Source organism: Tauraco erythrolophus, chromosome 2 (assembly GCF_009769465.1).
Source record: "Tauraco erythrolophus isolate bTauEry1 chromosome 2, bTauEry1.pri, whole genome shotgun sequence".
In the NCBI taxonomy this organism is placed as follows: domain Eukaryota; kingdom Metazoa; phylum Chordata; class Aves; order Musophagiformes; family Musophagidae; genus Tauraco; species Tauraco erythrolophus.
In genome coordinates, this window is record NC_141466.1 from 12,894,230 (window position 1) to 12,914,580 (window position 20,351).

At 38.6% G+C, this 20,351-nt stretch overlaps 1 protein-coding gene across 1 annotated transcript in view; it reads left to right on the forward strand.

Moving 5' to 3' along the window:
* Positions 1-20,351, forward strand: part of TRDN (triadin) — a 205,717-nt gene that overhangs the window by 95,802 nt on the left and 89,564 nt on the right. The window contains exons 15-16 of the mRNA XM_086632103.1: positions 8,948-8,983; positions 11,884-11,937. Of these exons, the coding sequence (XP_086488229.1) occupies positions 8,948-8,983; positions 11,884-11,937 (90 nt within the window). The remainder of the gene's footprint in view (positions 1-8,947; positions 8,984-11,883; positions 11,938-20,351) is intronic.

A 20,351-nucleotide genomic window follows, 5' to 3' on the forward strand; every position in this document is an offset into this window, starting at 1 on the left:
CTATTGAGTGAACTTTTTTAATGATCTTGGGAAAACTGTTTGAGGTAACATTTAGTATTTCAGCTATGTTCATTGCCGCACATCTTTCTGGAAAGTTCTGTGGGCTTTAGGCTGCTACCTGCCTCTGATGCTGTGCTACTCAGGGCTTGCAGGCACTCGGTGGCTGCGCAGAATGTAGAGCTCCTTTGTAAATGGTGATGGGCATAGCGGTGTGAGGAGACAGTGCAGTGGGAAAGAAACACACACAAGGGCTGGTGATCAGAAGGCACTTGGAGACACCAAAGGAATTCAGAAATTATCAAAAAGCCTGTTACTGTGAGTGGGGAGGAAATAGATATTATGGTGAGGACAGAGGGCACGCTTCCCAGGAGTAAAAGGAAGGGTTTGAATATTTTTCCATCTTCAGTGAAAAATGATCTGTTAAAATTTTAGACTACTACCACAAATATTCTATTGTACTAAACAACTGAAAAATGTTAGTTAGCTAGCTAATTTTTCATAGTCCTAAATTCTTCAAACCTCTTTATACGCCACATTGGTTATAAGTACCTTTTGAGAATTGTTTCATATGGTGTAGTACCATGTTGCTTGAGGAAACTTGATTTTGCTCCTCTTCCTCTTATTTTCACCCAGCAATAGTAACATTATCTGCAGTTTCCACTCACATCATGTCCTACAGCCTGGGGAGATTTAAATGCAAAACCTGCAATCTGGAATTCCAGGTTTTCTGGCCTCTGCCAATAAATTTTCCTGTTATTCCCAAGTTATTCTCAAAGGAAGCCTGTTAAACTCTGGTTGAGGCGCTTATGGCTGTCACTCAATGGGTCAGGGAACAGCTCTGAAGCAGTAGTGATGCAATACCTTGCTTTTCCTTGTGCACGTTTTCAGCCTTATTGGTGCAGTGAGATGCCTTTCTCATGCTCACCAAGAGATGATATTTTGGAAAGGCAAGAGGAGTTTTTGTCAGTAGTTGTCACAGAGCATATGGCAATATCATGCTCAGTGATTAAGACAGGGAACAAAACCAAGTGTTGGTCCAAACACAGAATTTTCCATGTGAGAGAAATGTTAGTATTTCTGAACAGCTCTTTTATGCCAATGTCACATTTTAGGTTTTGGGAAAAGTACATTAAAAAACGAATCTTACGTTAGTATGAGCAGCTTTGACAGAGCCTTCCTAGATTTTAAGCCCACTGAAAAGAAGAAACAGTGTTGTTTTAATTGCCCGTAATACGAGTTTTGTTTAAATGTTAATTGCAAAATGGAGACATTACAATAGAAAGTGTAGACACTCTGATAAAATGTCCCTAAACAAGGGCATCTGCTGCTTCAGAAGTAACTGAAATCGAAACAAAAAACACTCCCAAAAGATTTGAGATTTGATAAGATGACAATTACTTCGTTGATGCCACACAGTTAGTGTAAAATAAAAAGCAAATAAGTGACAAATTCTTAAAGAGAGTTCAGAATTGAATACTTCTCACAATGTTGGAATATTAGTTGAAATCAAGACTATTTTGTGGAAATAAGTCTTAAAAACGCCAAGTAAATGAAAAAATAAATGCTGGCCCACAGTATTTTTCAATAGAAGGTTTGAAAATGCTTCTTTAGTTACTATATGTTCAATAACAGCTCATTTTTCATAATGCTCAGCTATCTGGGGTGTCTTGCTCTTCTAGCACTGTAAATCATATTAAGTTCAAATCTTGCTACTTAATAAATTGTTTTTAAATTCTGGTACATCTGCTAGCTTGGGACCAGACTGTACTGAGATTGGTCTCTAGGCGACTTTAATTATGTTTTTCATTCACATGATGGAAATTCTCAGCCATCAAATGCCACCTGCTATCATTTTTATTTTCAGTCTTGTGAACTCTTGCTCAAGACAGCAAAGGGAACATTAGCTGTCGTACATGGAAGGTGCATTGTCTTAAAAGCTCTGCTATTGTATTACATTTGCAAAGCCAGAATCAAGCTCCCAAATCATGCTCTCAATTGTGCTTTGGTCAGTAATAACAGCCAGAGCCTTTTTTCCTAGAGAACAGCATAATTTTGACATTAAGACATTGGAAAATACCGTTTTGGTTTTCAACACAATTCTCTCTAATTCTTGAATTTTCTTTTATTTTCCTGCCCTCTTTTTTTCTCCTGCTTTTAATTACAAAAAGAATTGAATAATTAAGTCAAAATAAATTGTAAGAGCCAAGCAGTGACAGAAAATTTGTGTAAGTCTTATTAGCAGCATTCTTCTTTGAGTCAGCTGGTAGAGCTATGGTCACATTGTGCAAGATATCTTCATCACGCTACGTATTTTCTGTTGGTCTATGTATATCATTAGCCAAACAGTGAGGCCTGGTTAAGTCCATTCTAGTATGTGATCATCAGCTAAAATATAGAGAAGGTAGATGATCAGTGCTAGCTGAGGTTTAGGATGAGAATTCCTCCTTTAGTAACTGCTTGACATTTTAAATTTGACTTTAGTTTTTGACTCAGTGAATCATGTCTTTCAGAGGCGTCTAGTAATTCCTCAGGGTCTTGGTGCTTAGTCCATATCAGCCAGTTCAGAGGAATCCTTGCATCCTTAGCATCCTTAACCTTAGATATTGGGTTACACAATGTTTGATTAGGATATTAGCTACTGTTCAGTTCAGACACTGTGGTTGCCGACTGATGTTGAAATTAGTTTCTGTTTATAAACTTGATATTATCGTCATGTTCTTTGGTAAGCTTCCAAAGAGAAAGGTTGTTTTGGATACAATATATAAAATAATGCTTCCAATATTAAAAGGAGTTTTAAACAGTGCATTATCAGCAGAGCTACCGATATATTATATCTGAAATATTCATTTATCTGAATAACACTTTTAATTTAAGACTTTTTAGACACCTATATATATTTCAGTGAGATTTCTAGGAAGAAAAAGCATAGAGAAGCCTTTCAAAATAGTACAATTTGAGACCCATTTATTTCCCAGAACTTCTTTTTTTATATAAAAGTTATAGGTTGTATGAAGCTACTGAAGATCTACAATGTACACTGTGTTATAAATCCATTGCTAAAAAGGGTGTAAAAGTTTTGTGAACCCCAGATCTAGAATTCACTTCAGAGCAACGTTTGAAATATTCCGTTATGGAAGTTTGTTTAAACTCAAACAACCACGCTCTGTATTAAAGCACTGGGGCATCCTTGTCTAATGGCTTATTACAAACCTCCTAGGGACTCACCGGCATGAAAGGCACTATATAAGCTTAGAGGGATTATTTTTTTTCTTGCCCCATGTGTAGTTTAGATGTCTTTTGCAGTTACTGTGTACTGCTAGTTTACTTCAAAAGAATGTTGATTGAGACCTGAGGAAAAGATCGAGCTGTGTGCTAAAAAGAGGTGAAAGAATAAAATATTGCTTTGCTGTTCTACTGAGATGCATCTGTGCTGGCTGCCAAATGCTTATTCCTAGCTTGAATTCAGAATTGATCCTTTTAGCCTGTAGAGATAAGAACAAAGTCAGAGCATGTTTGTTTAAATATTTGGTGTTTTTTAATAAAATAATTTTTAAAAGTTTTGCTGTACTTTAATCTTTTTCAAGAGTTAGTAAAAGAAAAACTCATTCATTCACCTAGGAAAAGGAGAGCTTGTACAATTGTGCTTACTTTTTGAGAATAAATCCCAGAGTAGGTCTTCAAATATCTCCTGAGAATAACTGTAAAAATAAAAGGGTGCTTCACAGCCGTCCATAGCTGACAAATGATTTTGTTAGCTACGGCGCTTAGCCTGTTAGAGCCTGTTGCAGGTGCTTTCAAAAACAGCCCATGGCTAGGGTTGTCAGTTATCCAAAACCTTTAGATTGCTCAGTATTTGGATGGTTTACAACAAGTCTTTTAAGAAGATCTGAATATCAAACGTGTCCTCAAATTTTGAAAAACTGACTGCTTCAAATAAGGCACCAAAGTACGAAAAGCATCAGATTTTGAAGTCTTATCTCCTATAGTAAGTCTACTAAAGGGGTTTTTTTAATTGATTTACATTGTTGTAGAAGTGGGCTTTTCTTGAAAATAAAATGCATTCCCTGTTGTTGGGTATCAAATAGTTCTGTCACCAATACCAAGGACAGTCACAATGCTTTTGACTGTACTACTGATCAAGGCTGATAGAGGGCCCAGACTAATGTTCATGTGTTATATGGATCCTAATGAAGTTACATGGCTTCCAAGAAGTGTAGGCGTCGTTCTCATGTCATACATTTGCCTTTCCTGTTGCAGGGCTTTAGATGTAATTTTTAAAGACAAAATAGCATGAAGCTCTGGAGATAATACTTCCTAGGCTGAATGGCAAAGATGTGTGTGCAATAATGTTCCTATGTTGCCTAACACCGATGTTGGGAAAAAAGTAACTTCTGGAAATTCCTCTTCTTAACTAACCTGAATAACCAGCCCACTGAAAGGCCAGGGAGCTTCTTGTTGTTGTTTTTTAAAAAAGAGACATGATGACTATAAAAAACTGCTGTGATATGTTGCATTCCCCAAACACATTCCCAAAGTTTAAAAGTTAAATCCTAGACCTGTGCAAAACAAGAATGAATGAGGAAAAATGTTCGTTGACTTAAATTACACTAGTATAACTCATTCAAATATTTTTTGATATTATTTTCCTTTTAGTTCACAGAATCATAAAATGCTTAGGGTTGGAAGGGACCTCAACGATCATCTAGTTCCAACACCCCTGCCATGGGCAGGGGAACCCTCCACTACACCAGGTTGCCCAAAGCCTCATCCAGCCTGGCCTTGAACACTTCCAGGGATGGGGCATCTACAACTTCTCTGGGCAACCTGCTCCAGTGCCTCACCATCCTCTGAGTGAAAAATTTCCTCCTTATATCTAATTGAAATCTCCCCTCTTTCAGTTTAAATCCATTGCCCCTTGTCTTATCACTACATACCCTTGTAAAAAGTCCCTCTCCAGCTTTCCTGTAGGCCCCAATCGAGTACTGGAAGACTGCTGTAAGATCACCCCGGAGCCTTCTCATCTCCAGGCTCAACGGCCCCAACTCTCTCGGCCTGTCTTTGCAGCAGAGGTGCTCCAGCCCTCAGATCATCTTCGTGGCCCTCCTCTGGACTCGCTCCAATGGCTCCATGTCCTTCTTGTGCTGGGGACTCCAGAGCTGAATGCAGTATTGCAGGTGGGGTCTCACAAGAGCAGAGTAGAGAGGCAGAATCACCTCCCTCAACCTGCTGGCCACGCTTCTTTTGATACAGCCCAGGATACGGTTGGCTTTCTGGTCTTCAAATGCACGTTGCCAGCTCATGTTGAGCTTCTCATCCACCAGCACTCCCAAGTCCTTTTTCTCAGGGCTGCTCTCAATCCATTCTCCACCCAGCCTGTAGTTGTGCTTGGGATTGCCCCAACCCACATGCAGGACCTTTCACTTGGCCTTGTTGAACTTCATGAGGTTCTCACAGGCCCACCTCTCCAGCCTGTCAAGGTCCCTCTGGATGGCATCCCTTCCCTCCAGCGTGTCCACAACACCATACATCTTGGTGTCATCAGCAAGCCACGACTTCTCAAATATGATGAATAGTGGCTCAGCATTCTCGTCTGCCAGTTCTCTCATGACCCACAGGTGAATTTCATCAGGTTCCATTGACTTGTGCACATTCAGGTTCCTTAGATGCTCTCAAACCTGATCTCCTACAGTGAGCAGTTCTTCATTCTCCCAGTCTCTGCCTTTGCCTTCTGTGACTTGAACGGTGCAGCTGGAGCACTTGCTGGTGAAAACTGAGGCAAAAAAGTTGTGAAGTACCTCAGCCCTCTCCATATCCTGGGTAGCCAGGTCTCTGGCTTCCTTCTGGAGAAGGACAACATTTTCCCTAGTCTCCCTTTTATCACTGACATACCTATAGAAGCTTTTCTTGTTGCCCTTGATGTCCCTGGCCAGATTTAATTCTATCAAGGCTTTAGCTTTCCTAACTTGATCCCTGGTTCTCCTTCCTTCTGCCCTTTGTAGGCTTTGCTTTTGTGCTTTAGTTTGTCCAGGAGCTTGTTGTTCACCCATGCAGGCTTCCTGGTGTTTCTGCCCGACTTCCTCTTTGTTGAGATGCATTGCTCCTGAGATTGGAGGAGGTGATCCTTGAATATTAATCAGCTTTCTTGGTCCCCTCTTCCCTCCAGTGCTTTATCCCATGGTACTCGACCAAATAGATCCCTGAAGAGGTCAAAGTCTGCTCTCCTAAAATCCAGGGTAGTGAGCTTGTTTTGCACCCTTTTCACCACCCTAAGGATCTTGAACTCCTATTTCATGATCACTGCAGCCAAGGCTGCCCTTCAGCTTCACGTTCCCCACCACCCCCGCCTTGTTGGTGAGAACAAGATCCAGTGAAGCACCTGTCCTCACTGGTTGCTCTGTCACTTGGAGAAGGAATTTATCATCGACATATTCCAGGAACTTCCTGGATTGCTTATGCCCTGCTATGTTGTCCCTCGAAAAGATATCGGTGTGGTTAAACTCCGCCATGAGGACCAGCGCTCCTATCTGTCTTAGAGATCTCTATCAGAGCACCTCATCCACTCGGTCTTCCTGGTCAGGTGGCCAGTAGCAGACCCTTACTATAATGTCACCCTTCCCTGTAATCCTTCGTGATACCCCTCAGACTGCTCCTGTCTGTATCACTGGTGCCCACGTGAAACAACAGCGGCAGATAACAATCAGTGGATTTTCTGTAAATCACTCCAGTCTCGTTGCATAAGTACAGCTTTAGAAAACTTTGACTTGAAAAGAATAGCGTAAGAGTAAAAATGTTTACATTTTCATATCAACATGTGCTATCGGAATCAGCTATTGGTAATTTTTCTGCTTTTAAAAAATAAAACACGACAAAACAAAAATACACTAAAAAAACACAAATTATAGGATTTTCTTACTGAAAAAATTGTCTAGATATTTACTCAGAATTTACTACACATTATGTACTTCAAATGATGGAAAAACACATTGATTCTTTTAACATAAATTATGGCTCTAAAATGTATTAAAATATGTTGTCCTAACAAATGATGACTTATATGAAAAAAAGGAAAGAAAGAACTTGAGGGCTTTATTTAGATCCAGTCTGTTATTGTAAATGATGCTGCCAATTTATTTATTTTTTTATAACCTCCAGCAATAGAAGATTATTGTGATAAATGAGTCATACCGCGGCAATATACACCTTTTAAAATTTCCATATCTGGCAACTAATAGGCACTTCTTGAAGGCTTCAATAGGCTCCTTAGCCAGATAACGTGGCTGAAAGCTGCCTCATGATTAATTTCATCTAAATGTGGTAATTATCATACTTTGAAGTAATGCCTGCAAAACATGCTTTCACAGAGAGTTAGTGGAAGCAGAGGATTAACCTAGAAACATTTCAGTTCAGAGCAGCACATCACCCGAATAGAAATGTATTTTCTTCTGAATTTTTCAAGACTTTTTATTAGACTACTTGGCAGTCATTTGCATTACCTTATCTCATATCGACTTCTTCACAGCAATTTAGAAAGCAAGAGAAACTGAAGCAACATCGTATTATTACCAGTAATGGGATAGTTTTGGTTTTGCAAGCTACTTATTTTGGCAGCTTCTGCCCCAAAGTATTTCTTGTATTAGTGTTTAAGAGCACAATTAATTTATCATTCATAAATGTTGTGGACATAAGCATTATCCTGCCTGTATTCTAAGCACACTATAGATTACTAGAGAAGATGTTCATTTCCTCATGGGAACCCAGGGGAGTAACTTCTACCACTACTCTATACATCTCTTTACTATCAGTCTCACAGAACCTCCATGAACCATTTCTTTGTTGTGCAGGTGAGATTAGTGAAAAAGTTATGTAAGGCCTTATATATGGTTATAAAAATGGCTGATTTTTGTACCCCACTAAAAGCCCTGAGGCAGAATAGCAGCAAGAATTATAATGGAGAGAGAAGTTCTCACTGAGAATTTCTGCCTATTTACATCTGCTTAGTAAAGATTCCGAATCTTCTCTCAGCCATCAGAAAAAGTCTTACAAAAAAGTGGCACAAAAATTCCACCTTAACTGAAGATGAGATTGAACAGCTTAATTAAGTCCGTCTGATAGGCTCATTGGACATGCGGTGTTTTGATAGAGCCAAGTTATTTTAACTTCCTTTAAATCAAGCAGGGACAGATTTTGCCTTGTTTTACATGGTCCATACGTAGGATTGACTGAGTTTCTCCGCATTCATGAGCTATTCCATGTTGGCTCAGTTTTGGCAAGAGTCACATGTGCCAATTTTCACAAACACGAAGGAAATGCATTAGCTTGAACTTTAACTGCACATTGGGGAAAGTTTGGAAAAGCAAGTATCTTTCCTCCAGGCTGGACTGGAGGGACAACTCAGACTCTCTCTCTCTGCTCTTTAGCTGTAAATCTTCCATTTGTTTTGGCATGTGGGAAACACATGGCACCTGGAGTTTTGGCTAGGTGTTATACGGAGCTTTCCAAACTAGGCCTCAGTTGTATGGTTGTCAACAATCGTGGGAAGATAACTCCTTTCATTACATGTCTCTATTCTTAGGCTTCTAGACCATATTCTCTTGAGCTTCTGTAATCAACAATATGCATGTGGTCAGCATCCACGGCTCAGCTACTACATGTAAGCCACCGTAACTCAATCACATGTCGAATCTCACAGATTACTACACCAAAATTAAAGAAAAATGTTCAAATTCACACAGGTTTTGTTGCATTTCCATTCAAGGTTAAATTAGTGCAACTGTGCTATGAAACAAACAGAAGTGATCTGATCCACTGCATCATTCAAATGCACTTTGCAGCAAATAAGCTGTATCACCTAAGCTGTATCACCTCTAAAGCACACGCTGTGGTTTTCTGTCTATCTATATCCTTCCTAACTATGTTTTTATGCATATACGTGTTTTTTATCTTACAGATAAAAAAGAAGCTGCTGCGTCCAAAGAACTCAAAAGTAAGAAATTACTGTGCCATAGGTTATGATCTCTTTTATATGTCGTATAGTTTCAAACAGCATGTTTCAATAATCCAAAATAATAGTAATTGAATTGTTGAAAATACAAAGAAGAAAGTAGCTACACCGTTTGTAATTGAAAAATGACATGTTTAGACTTCAGCTCTCTCCTACTTTCTAAATCCATTCTTATCCTACTTCTAATTCCACACTCCTCTTCGTGACTGACAGTTTTGCCTTCCCCTCTTTTCTATCACTATCTTCAAAAACAAAGGTTTCATGGGGAAGGAAATGTCAAATGAGATCTCAGCTGAATGTGCTCTCAGAGGCAGCAATTTTGGCAAAAGGGCTGAGACGACTGGGAGTCCAGCGTGCTGAGGACCACCAAATTTATCTTCACAAATGCAAAACAAGGGGCCCACCTATCTAGTTACCTTAGATTCAGAAAGACTGCTGAGGCAGAAGAGAGGTAGAGGCTGGGCTCTTCTGGATAAATAACAAAAAAATGCTCTGAGAACATGGTACTGTTAACAAGGGGACTCTTATTCTTGCCTTTTTTAAAAATTTGCAAGCATCAATGCCTCAACACAGTAAGGATAGTAATAGACTTTCACTGGTAAGACTTCATTTGCTCAGATCTCTGTTCTGAAAGTATGGTATATAAGTAATATTAGGAAAACTATGAGGCTTTGAAATCTCATTGACATTCATGATTAAAGAATGCATTGATTCCCATCTCCATATATGGTCTTTCCAGACCCATATGGCAGAATCATCTCCTACCATTCTCAGTTTTTTAGGAATTTATTAAAAGACTTCTTTTGGCAATCAAGAAAAGCTTATACATTGATTTCTACTCAAATTTTGCAAAAACATTGAACAAAAGATTTGATGGACTTACTCTACAAGTAACAGCCTGTTAGTGAGATAACTGCCTGTTTGCAAGCAGGTCTAAAAGATCTATTGATTTGGGCACATGACTCCTCTCATGGGAGAACTCTCCAGCAGCTGTTGCAGAAAAACTTCACAGCTTTATTGCATGAGTGAAATTTGCAGGGTGAAATTATCAACTGAAATTGTTCATATAAAGATGCAGAGTCATTAGCCCTGCAATAAAACATTTGGCACTTTTGTTTCAATGCTACTGAAAAGTTAAATAAATAAATAAATTACAGAATTTTTTTTCCATCAAAATATCCTTAATTTAATTTTTTTCCTCAATTAAAATTATTTTAGTTGCCCAGAAATTGAATATTTCAAATGAAAATAAAAATATTGGTAGAACAGACAGAACCCTAACTTAATTCATTTTCACAGATGTTGCAAACAAAAAGTAAAAAAAAAGTCTCACTGGCCAGCAAGTTCTAGCTGAGAACTCAGAAGGGAATAAATGCAGGAGTTTTGCAGTTTTATATTAAGTCCATTTTGTCACTTGTGGAATATGTTTGTTGGATCTCTTACTTCTTCTGCAAGAATAGGCACTTGGGAAAGAAATACTAAGTAAATTCTTCTTCAAGGTCTTCTACACATTTCCCTGAAGGAGGGGTGAGCACCCTAAGTAATTACAATACTGCGATAATAACTAAGTTAGGATATAATTATCTGCTGCAGGCATTTAAATGGATGGAAACGAAACAATCCCACACATGCAAACTATATTTTGTTTTCATTCTGTTTCACAAGACAATCTGATGCATCTTTTATGAACTTCTCAAAAGACTGGAGGGGAAGAACTCAAAATTACGTTCCTGATTTAGCCATATTCTTTTTCTTTGTAATAACACAGTGACAGATGTGAAGGATTAACTAACATTTTTTTGGCATTCTGTAACTCAGATTGTGATTATAATGATTAATTATTTCCTCTCACAGTACAGAAATATGAATTTTAAGTTAGAGGATCTTCTAGTTGATATAAAAAAAAATCCATTATGAAAGTCGATGGAGTTTAGCTTATGGATATTTTTTAAATTGTTGTGGTTTAAGTACAGTCTGCACTAAGTTCCTGAGGATAACAGTAGTAAAGAGTAAATAAATCCAGTAGGCTAATTAGGTTCCCCTATCCAGGGCTGAGATTCTCCCAGTCTGGTGAGGATGCACATACCCTTCATCATTTGGACCTTCATTCTGCAAGGAAATGTCCCACCTTGGTAAAAAGATGATAGTGCAAATGTTTCATGAGAAGACCAAGAACAGAAAAACTACAGCTAAGCAGCCTAAGAGGGGTTATTTCTCTGCTAGGAGAACCCAGCAGTTGCTTTTTCAAGTGCAGAATCAAACATGAAGTTTTTCTCCTAATGCTCCTCCATTCCTCAGGATGGAGAGAGACTCCTGGTGTAGCCATGTTTGTAAATGTACTTTACAGAAGTAGCCTGGTTTCACCTTTTCTCATGAGAGAGAGACTCAGATCAGGGGAAAGGATGACACTCTGAACAACTGTGGGACCCCAAGAAGCACCACTGTTGAAATCACAGCAGTGAATCCTCGCCAGCTGCCGTAGCCTGGTTCAGGACCTTCAGCTCTCATAGCTGTAAGATTAAATGCAGAGTCTCTCGGTCCATAGCTGCTGAAGATACAAGGCTGTGCCCAAACTCCTAGATATCTGCTTCGCTCTGCTTTGCCAATAGATACTGAATTACTAGACAGAAAAAGCTAAAAGAAGTGATGCAGTGCCTAACGGCAGGAGATTACTAGCCCTTCAGCTGGCTATTTTGTTGATGCCTTTGAGTTTATTGAAGGCATCTCAGCTCTTTCGTCTTTGGGTAATCTCTTTGTCTAACTCTTCAGGGAAAAAATTGCTTCAGACTGTACCTCATTGGAAGCCTTTCCTCAGATTTCTCTTTTTTTTAAAAGATATAATGCTATGTAGTAATTGGTTTAATTTGTTCTCTTTTTTTAAGAGCCAGCAAAAGCTCCTGCAGCCAAACCAGCCACCAAAAAAGCAGCACCACCAGGTAAGGGAGTAAAATGTTCACATTCAGTGGATTTCTTGTATTCTTGAATTAGTTTATTGCATCATAGCACCATCTGCTGGATTATACAAAAGTCACTGTTTTGGTTTTTTTTTTCTGTTTGCTCTAAATTATTGTGATAATTTGTTTGTGAAATCTTCGCTAAGAACAAAAGCATTTTGCACTGATCTTTAATGTTATGGTTGCTCCTTGTCCTCCCATGGCAGCTACGAGGTGCCATATTGGGCCATTCTGCAGGGCTCAAGATCAAAAAATGAATCTGAGTGTAAAGATCGATTTAAAAAGTAGTATTTACAGAAACGAGTTTCAATGTGAAGCTGTATTTGAGCCCTTTAAGAAGTGTATATTATTTTTCAAAGTGTTGATCTCACAGCAGGTTTTCCAAAAATGAAGCTTTTAGATAATCATAAATATGCACTGAAAAGACAAGCAAACTTTTTTTTTAAACAAAATAATGGCACAAATCCATGTCTGAATTTAGATTGTATTGTAAAAATCTACTACTTTTTATTGATTTCTCATCTCTTCTGCTTCACAATCATCTTCAAAAATGCCACGATACATTTCTGCTCAATTTGATAAAACTGAATACAATGAATAACAATCTAAATATTCAGGACATTTGTAGTTTTAAAATATTTTGAATTGATGACCAAAAAACCTAGGAATTGTAATATGAAAATGTGATCTATATAAAATCATAATATTGTTCTACTCTAAAGTAAGGTGGTCAATGATGCACCACGTTCTGTGCTATTGAGCTGTGCCTGGTGCTGGCGTAGCAGGAGTGGTCAGCCCAGTCCCTCTGCTGCTTCTTGCCTCCAGCTAATGGCATGTGGCTCTGTAGATCTACGTGGATCTGGGATCTTTTTATTTACTTTTTTTTTTCCTTTAAGATTGTTTTCTGGCTGTCTTTCTCTAATTCAGACCTTTTTGGTGGTCTGTCTCAGAGATGTCCTCTGCCAAATAAAGGAATACTAACTTACATCAGTAGGGGAGATTGGAAATTGGTGAAGGATCAGTGCAAGCCAGGAACATTTGCAGTTGCCTCTACAGCAAAAAGACTTGAAGCCTGGAATTACAGTAGATATAGGTTATCATAGGACATATTATACAGCTGTACATTGTATTGTGGGAAGCTGGCCGAAGCGCCATTTCCCCACGGATGGTCCCAGTCCCTGCCTGCGGTGTTTATTTGATTCTATGTTCAGTTTGCTAACACAACTGGGAGAACAGCATAAACCACACCGTTGCCGTGGCTTAGAGCTAAAAACTATCCTAGAAATGTGTGTTTGTGAGGCAGGGTGTTCAGTCTGGATCATTTCAGTAAGTTTGGCGCCACAAACATTTATATCCATGTAACTGATTTCTTAAAGCAGCTTTGTTGCCAAAGTGTGTTGTATATCTAGACCCTTAGATGTCTCGACAGTACACTGCAGAAATCGTTATGTTAGAACCATATGCTTATAATTAATTCATTCCACCTGCTTGCATCCAATATTTGTATTAATTTTTGAAAAATATTCCAATGAGTCTGCTTGTTGGCAAGAATGGTGATGACAGTAATCTGCTTAAGATGAAGAAAAGGGGAAAAACTGGCATGGCTTCTTATGGAAAAATAGAATTAATTTTTCTGTTCTGACACATTTCTAAATATCTAGTTTTCCTTAAAAGTGATAAAGAGCAGTAGGCTTTGACTTCTACATTTTTGTTTCCCCTCCCCAAATGGCACTGTTCTCTGAAAATTAATTTACCCCCAGAATAACTCATCATAGCAAAATATTAAATATGCTTGTTTGGCAACATATAACTAGACTGCTGCCTATTAGCACAGTAAATTAAATACATTATTCAATTTCATATTTCATTTTCTTCTACATATCTTATTACATCACAACCTGTACCCCAGAATGCCTAAAGCTGAAGGTTTAGTCCTATTAACAGACTGAACAGACTGAGAGCACAGCTGGTCATCTTCCAGTGCTCCTACATCACATATGTTCCTGGTCTTACTGTCATTGGTGGAGAAAGCTCTTCCTAATAGACTGTGCACTGTTTTCATCTCCATATATTTATATGGAGAAAGCAAAGCGAATGTTGAATTTGAAAGTCTATGGGAGCTTCTGCGCCTGGAAACTGATGGCTGCTCTAGGAAACCAGCCTCAATGAATATCTGTTACTTGATTTTCAAAGTGAATACGCCATCTGAAGCTGGGCTGAAGAACGTAGTGTTTGGCTTCAAAGCAGAATAGTTTCCCAGATATATGCAAGCTATGCTATTCCGAAAGGAGAAACGAGAGTTGAAGATATTTCATGACGCTAGTCTTCTTCAGTTACACTGTCTTACCATGTCCCCCTCCCAAACCCTTCTGCCATTTCCTCTTCTTTCACCACGATGCACCACCTCCCCAGCTGTGCCAGCAGGATGGGACTTGGTCAGTTTGCTGGGTCAGCATTGGCACCGCGAGGGAAGCAAGCGCGCAGCGGCGCAGGGCAGGGAAGGGAGCACAGGTTCAAAGCACACAGGGAGCGCTGGCGACCGAATTGGCAGAAGGGCGACGGTTCCTCAGCAGGCAGCAAGGAGCCTCGGCGCCACCGCGACCGCGTGCTCCCATAGCTAGGGTCAGGGATGGGAAAAGCTCGGCTGTGAGCCCCTCTTGTGGGATAACCTCACACTGTAGGTAATGCTCCTGCACCTTCTTTAGGCACCGGTGACAGAGCTTTCCCCGATGACTTGCCTGATTTAAAAATCAGACCTAACTCTTTTCAACGCTGTGAAAATTAAATCCTAATTGCAGCTTAGAATTTCCCTGGTATGGTCTTGCAATTTTTAATTTAATTTTACAGTATGCTTAAAAGAGTTTGTACTGTCACTTAACTGCCTAATTACTGATTTTTAATGCCTAATTTTTCCCTTCCTCTCCACACACATGCAAAAAAAATCTTATGCATTGGTCTCTTTGGATTCATAACAGAAATGCTTTTTGAGCACCATTTCCCCCTTGAAATTCAATGAAATTAGTTCAGACCCAGAAAGAATTAAAGAAATATGACAGTCAAATAGCCAGTTTTAAGTGCTCAGATGTCAACTGCATCCAATCTCTCAAACTCTGACAGTTGTGCTAGAATTACTGTTATTTCATTATGCCTCTGATTTTTCCATTGTTGGTAAGCAGCAGAAAGAAAAAAAAAAAAACCAAACACTATCTAGGAAATGAGTTCATGAGGTAAGTACAGAATATTAGCACGCAGGCTCTACTGAAAAACCTGGTCAGAGGATCTGTTGAAGAGGTTCGGATCACTCTGCCTAATGCAGGAAGAACTACTGGTTCTACTGATAATGGGCAGTATCTACTAAACAGACAAATGATTTTAATTCTTGGTTCAAGGTGAACAACAGCAACTAAAATGGCAGCAGGGAGGAATCTTTGTACTTGCCACATGGTACAACCAATGCTATTCTACTAAAAAGGGAAGAAATAACACAACATTTGTGGGATAGCAGGTACACTTTGAAATGGAGGAAAGGTTTATTAAGGAGTAGGGCTCTTTGGTTGTCTTTTAACGATCACATGTACGACATAAGTACATAGAAAGAATGCTAAAATCATGTAAATGTTAGAAAAGATTAATAAAATTCAGCATGTCTATTGAATAATTTACCAACACAGTGGAACAGGCAAAATTGTCAACGATTCTTTCTCAGTTTTCTCACAGTCAAGTAGCTCTCTCAAGTCACATGTCAAAGATGTATTTTACTCACAACATCACACCCCTTGCATCATTGGTCCACCTACTTATTCTCTTCCTGTGTAGATATATCACCCAAGAGAAGACACATCGAAAACCAATGTAAACTGTATGTTACACACCCCCATATAAGTACTTTTGGAAAGAGGAAAAGGAGAGGAACAGTGTTTCTTCCTCTTTCTTTCTTATTGTGTGTGGACATGGCCCTAGTAGAGTTTGGCATCTTGCAGCCTCTTCAGGATCTTATGTCTGAGTGCCTCTGTGTGCCCGGAAATTTCTCTTTCTAAACAGTTACTGCCCTGGTTAACATCTCTGCACATATTTCTGTGGTACAGGTGTTACCAAGAAAATTCTCTGGTAGCTGTAACAGTCTGTTCAGTTTCCTAGTCCCTGAAGTTAACCTTTTCAGACTCTTTCATAATGTAAGCACGGACATTCTCAAGGTTTATTCTCTGGGTTTACAGTTTAACTCTTCAGGGACAAATGACAGGGGTAACTTATTGCATGCATAAGGATAGGCTTTGCAGCTTGCTTCCAGAATAAATTTTCACTCAGGTAGCAGGTGTTTATGCAACAGTACACAAAATAATGAAACTGTACCCGTATTACTGCTGCTGCTCAGGGTCCTTGGGTTTACATCCAGGATCATTCTGTTGTCCTTTTGAATCACAGAGGCTTTCTTTTCAGTCCAAGTTAGCATAATTCTTCTTCTCTCCCACCTTAACTCTTTGCAAAGTTAAACATCATCTCTTCTCTGACTTATTCAGTTTCTTTCTGGTTTTAAAGGAAGAGTTACAAGTTTACCTTTCTTTATACAGCAGGTAAAAATTATCTGATCTCATTACCCAGCAACCTGCAGAATGATAGGAGAAGCAGGGCCTTGGTCCAACAGACCTAGAGCTTCCAACAGACTTAGTGAAGCCTTGCAGCTGACTCCTCTGCTCCTGACCTGCCAGGAATGCACTGTACCCTCAGCAGCCAAAACCTTGCTGCTATTGCAGTAGTCCATCACTCAGCTGCTTCTTAATATCTGCAAGAATCTGTTATGTGAATAGAGCCGAATTCCATAAATCATTCCAACCTACTGACATTTTCATCCCAGCTCAAGTCTAAGAAACTATTGCACACTAGGTCTTAAAATGTCCACAGGATTATGTAAGATGGATCATTATCTAACTCTGAATGTGAAAGGAAGAATGAATTCTTGACTTATGTCACAATATACACCCTCAAAGGGGAAGAATTTTCCAATGTTAGAAGATTTTACTTTACAACCTTGAATTCTTTACATAGAGAATTTATTTATATGGAGTATAAAATAGGTTATTTTACACTAAGCTTTCTAATCTGAAATCCAGTTTTTATTCACCAATTTTGAAAATCTTTTTGAGTAAATGGCCTAGAATTTAGGGTATTTTTGCTACTTTTGCTAGGATATTGAAATGTCCAGTCTCATAGCCTGGCATACCACTGTTGTGTCTATACGTTCCTTACGCTATCCTCTATTTCAGGATCATATAGAGTTAAAATAATTTCCTATACTCCCTTTCACATCATAGTGAACTGTGGAGATACTTGAACTAAAAATGCAGTCTTGTTTCCTTTTTTATTACCAGATATTATTAAATGCTACAGTCCAGTGTATCACTAACACAAAAATTGCATTACTTTAAGAGCAAGGCAGGGGGAGCAAGTTAACTACAGAAAGGAAATTACTTAACACATGAAAGTAACAATAATGACAATGAAAGAGGGTCAAAACTAAATGCTATTTAAATACAAATCAGAGCTAAAAGGATTATTTAAGTGTCCACTCTTTACAGAAAAGGCATTTTAAGGTGTTCTGTTCTGACACTGGCAATCTTTCATAGTCATGAAGTTGTTTCATGATTTAAGTAAGCTTTTGGCAAGAATTGGGCCCAATTTCAGCAAAGCACTTAGCATATCCTCAACTTTGCCTCAGCAAAGCATTTAAGTGCATGCTTAAGCTTTGTTGAATCCAGACTACCACGTACACTATGTATATTATTACCTTCCCAGGCATTAGTCTTTTGGAAGTGGTATCACCTTTGCTTTGCCAGAAAGGGCCCCATCTTGATCATTGAGACCATTATGAAAATGGCACTTGATTTTCAGGGAAGAAGTGGTGTGGACTAGAGTCTTCTGTACCATATGTGATTATATTACATCTACAATTTATGATGTTCTTGAATATCACAATGCTATGTTTTAGAGAGAGAACAAGCGGAAACACAATATGCTTCACTTTGATGTTTCTTAAATATGAATTTTCTCACATTGTCATACAGGTCTACATCAACTACAGATTTGAAAGTTTCTGCGCTAAGAAGTTGCAGTCCAGTATCATAAGTACAAAACAAGTCATTACCAATGCACCATAACACTTTAGTCTGCAGAGTGCCACAAATAATCTGAGTTTTTTCTCTTCTATACCAGCTGCTTGGAGTGCCCAAGTTTGAAGCTTTACCTATTTCAGAAATAGTGGTTGCTGGGTTTGTTTCAGGCATATGGTAGACTCTTCTCAGCATTTTATTGACTGCCTGAGCTGCACACTTCTCCTAGTGCCTTCTGTCAATGTTCTCCTTCATGATGCTGCCTCTGCAAATACCTTCTGAAGAAGTTGCTTGTCCTGATTAAGGTACTCAAAAAAGCCTTTAGAAATATTTAACTACATGATCCTTTGATTTGTGCTCTGAGACCAAATATACCAAAGCTTTTGCTCCCTGTCTCATTCTACCCTACTCCTCTGGGCTAACAGACATCAATACCCAGTTCTAAGTCAGGTGCTACAGTTAGAGGTCCTGTTCCAAGTTTATTAACTTTGAATTAAATTTATTCCTTTAGGATCTGATTGCATTAATTTTTAGAGTCTGTTGTTTTTGTTACTGGATTAGCTAATTTAATCTGTATATTGTGTTTGCCTAATGACAGGCAAAACCTACAACTGACACTTACTTCAGAGTTTTCTTTCTCTTCTGAAATACCTGTTCCAGACTCATATTTTTAATGGGTTACAGAGCTTGAAGCAGATGTCCTTTCCTTGTCAAAAAAAGGTAGAGTAAAGCATGAGCAAGTGGTAATGGCCAAGCACTATCCAAGCTATGACCACTCTCAGTGGATATGCTCTCGTCATAAATCGGTACAAAGTAATAAGACTCATTCCACCTCACAGTGAGAGACAATTAGTAAAACTTAACTACTTTCACTTTGCTGTGGTCTGTGAGCCAGCATGTAACTGCTGCACCTGATCTCATACTCACTAATTTGTCATGTTGCTTGCCCTCCTTTCAGAAGTTCCACCTGAAGTGATGTAGAAATACCTCCCTAGAGTGCTCCTGGTTCAAACAGATGTGGTTCAATGCAGGATTTTTCCAAATCCAATAGAGTGTTCTTCTGCTCATTGGGGATTGATTGGAAATACTTGCACCTGATCAGCTTAGTCATCTTAGTTCTCAAAATGCTGGAAGTACTCCTCAGATCCCTATTTAAAAGGAAATGAGGGTTAAGTTTTTTTACAAGTGAAGATCTTCTAGATCTTTCTGCTTTAAAAAATCACAACATATTTATAAATTTCTTTTTTTTGCCACCTGAGCCTTAACCTGAATGCTCATGCCAGACATTCTAAGACTAGTGAAGCTAATTTGTTCTTAAAACAAATTAGTGCTAATGATAGGCATTAAGAATGGATTTTTCACAAGGCTCTGTTCATAACATGTAAGGATTTCAGAGTCCTTTTCAAGGGTGGTACATCAGTTTTGAACACAGCCAGTGCCCTAGTCAGAATTGTAGAATTAACCTAATTTTCTTTTTAAGGATTCTAAATCAAAAATATTTTTATTCCAATGGGAAATTAAGCATCTGTGGTCTATGAATACATCTACACTGTGTATTGGTTCTGCTCCTTCTGATGGGAAACCAGAAGACCCACACCTTCCTCTTCTCATGTGGCAAAAGTGATGAAAGTCTAGTTCTCCTAAGAGTGATCAAATACACTCTATATTTACATAAGTATACGCTTCAAGACTGTTGACTTGAGCAACTGATTTATTTGCATGTGATATGAGTCCTCAGGGAGTGTTTTATCTCTGAGTAGAGTTTTGCAACGCTGGCAGGACAGAAATCAGAAATCTGCATTCTTTCTACTTCCTCCTTATGCTGATTCTTTTTCTCTTGATTATCTCAACTTTTTCAGAAACTAACAGAGCATTTCAGATTCTGGAGAGGAAAAAGTACCTATCTGTTTTCTAAGACAGCTTTGTTTTTAAGCTTCACTATAATTATACTGGAGCCTTGTGGAAAGAAGGCGCTTGCTTGAATTAATACAACCTGATATTCTTAAAAGAGATGATAGACTTTCTGCCTACTCAAGTATGGGAGGACAGATCCCATCAACTTCAAAGAAAGATCTGAAATCTAAGAATGACCCCACTTTCTAAAATACACATCCTAGGTACAATGCTAAATGAATTTTGATCACTTCTTTTTTTCCTTTTTTTTTCCATCTAGCTTGCTGATGAGTCAGAAAAGGTGTACTACAACTGAATGAAAGTTTGTAGTAATCTTTATTCAAATATGTCTACATAACAGAGAAGATCATGTATTGTTAAAGTTATCAACATCAAGAT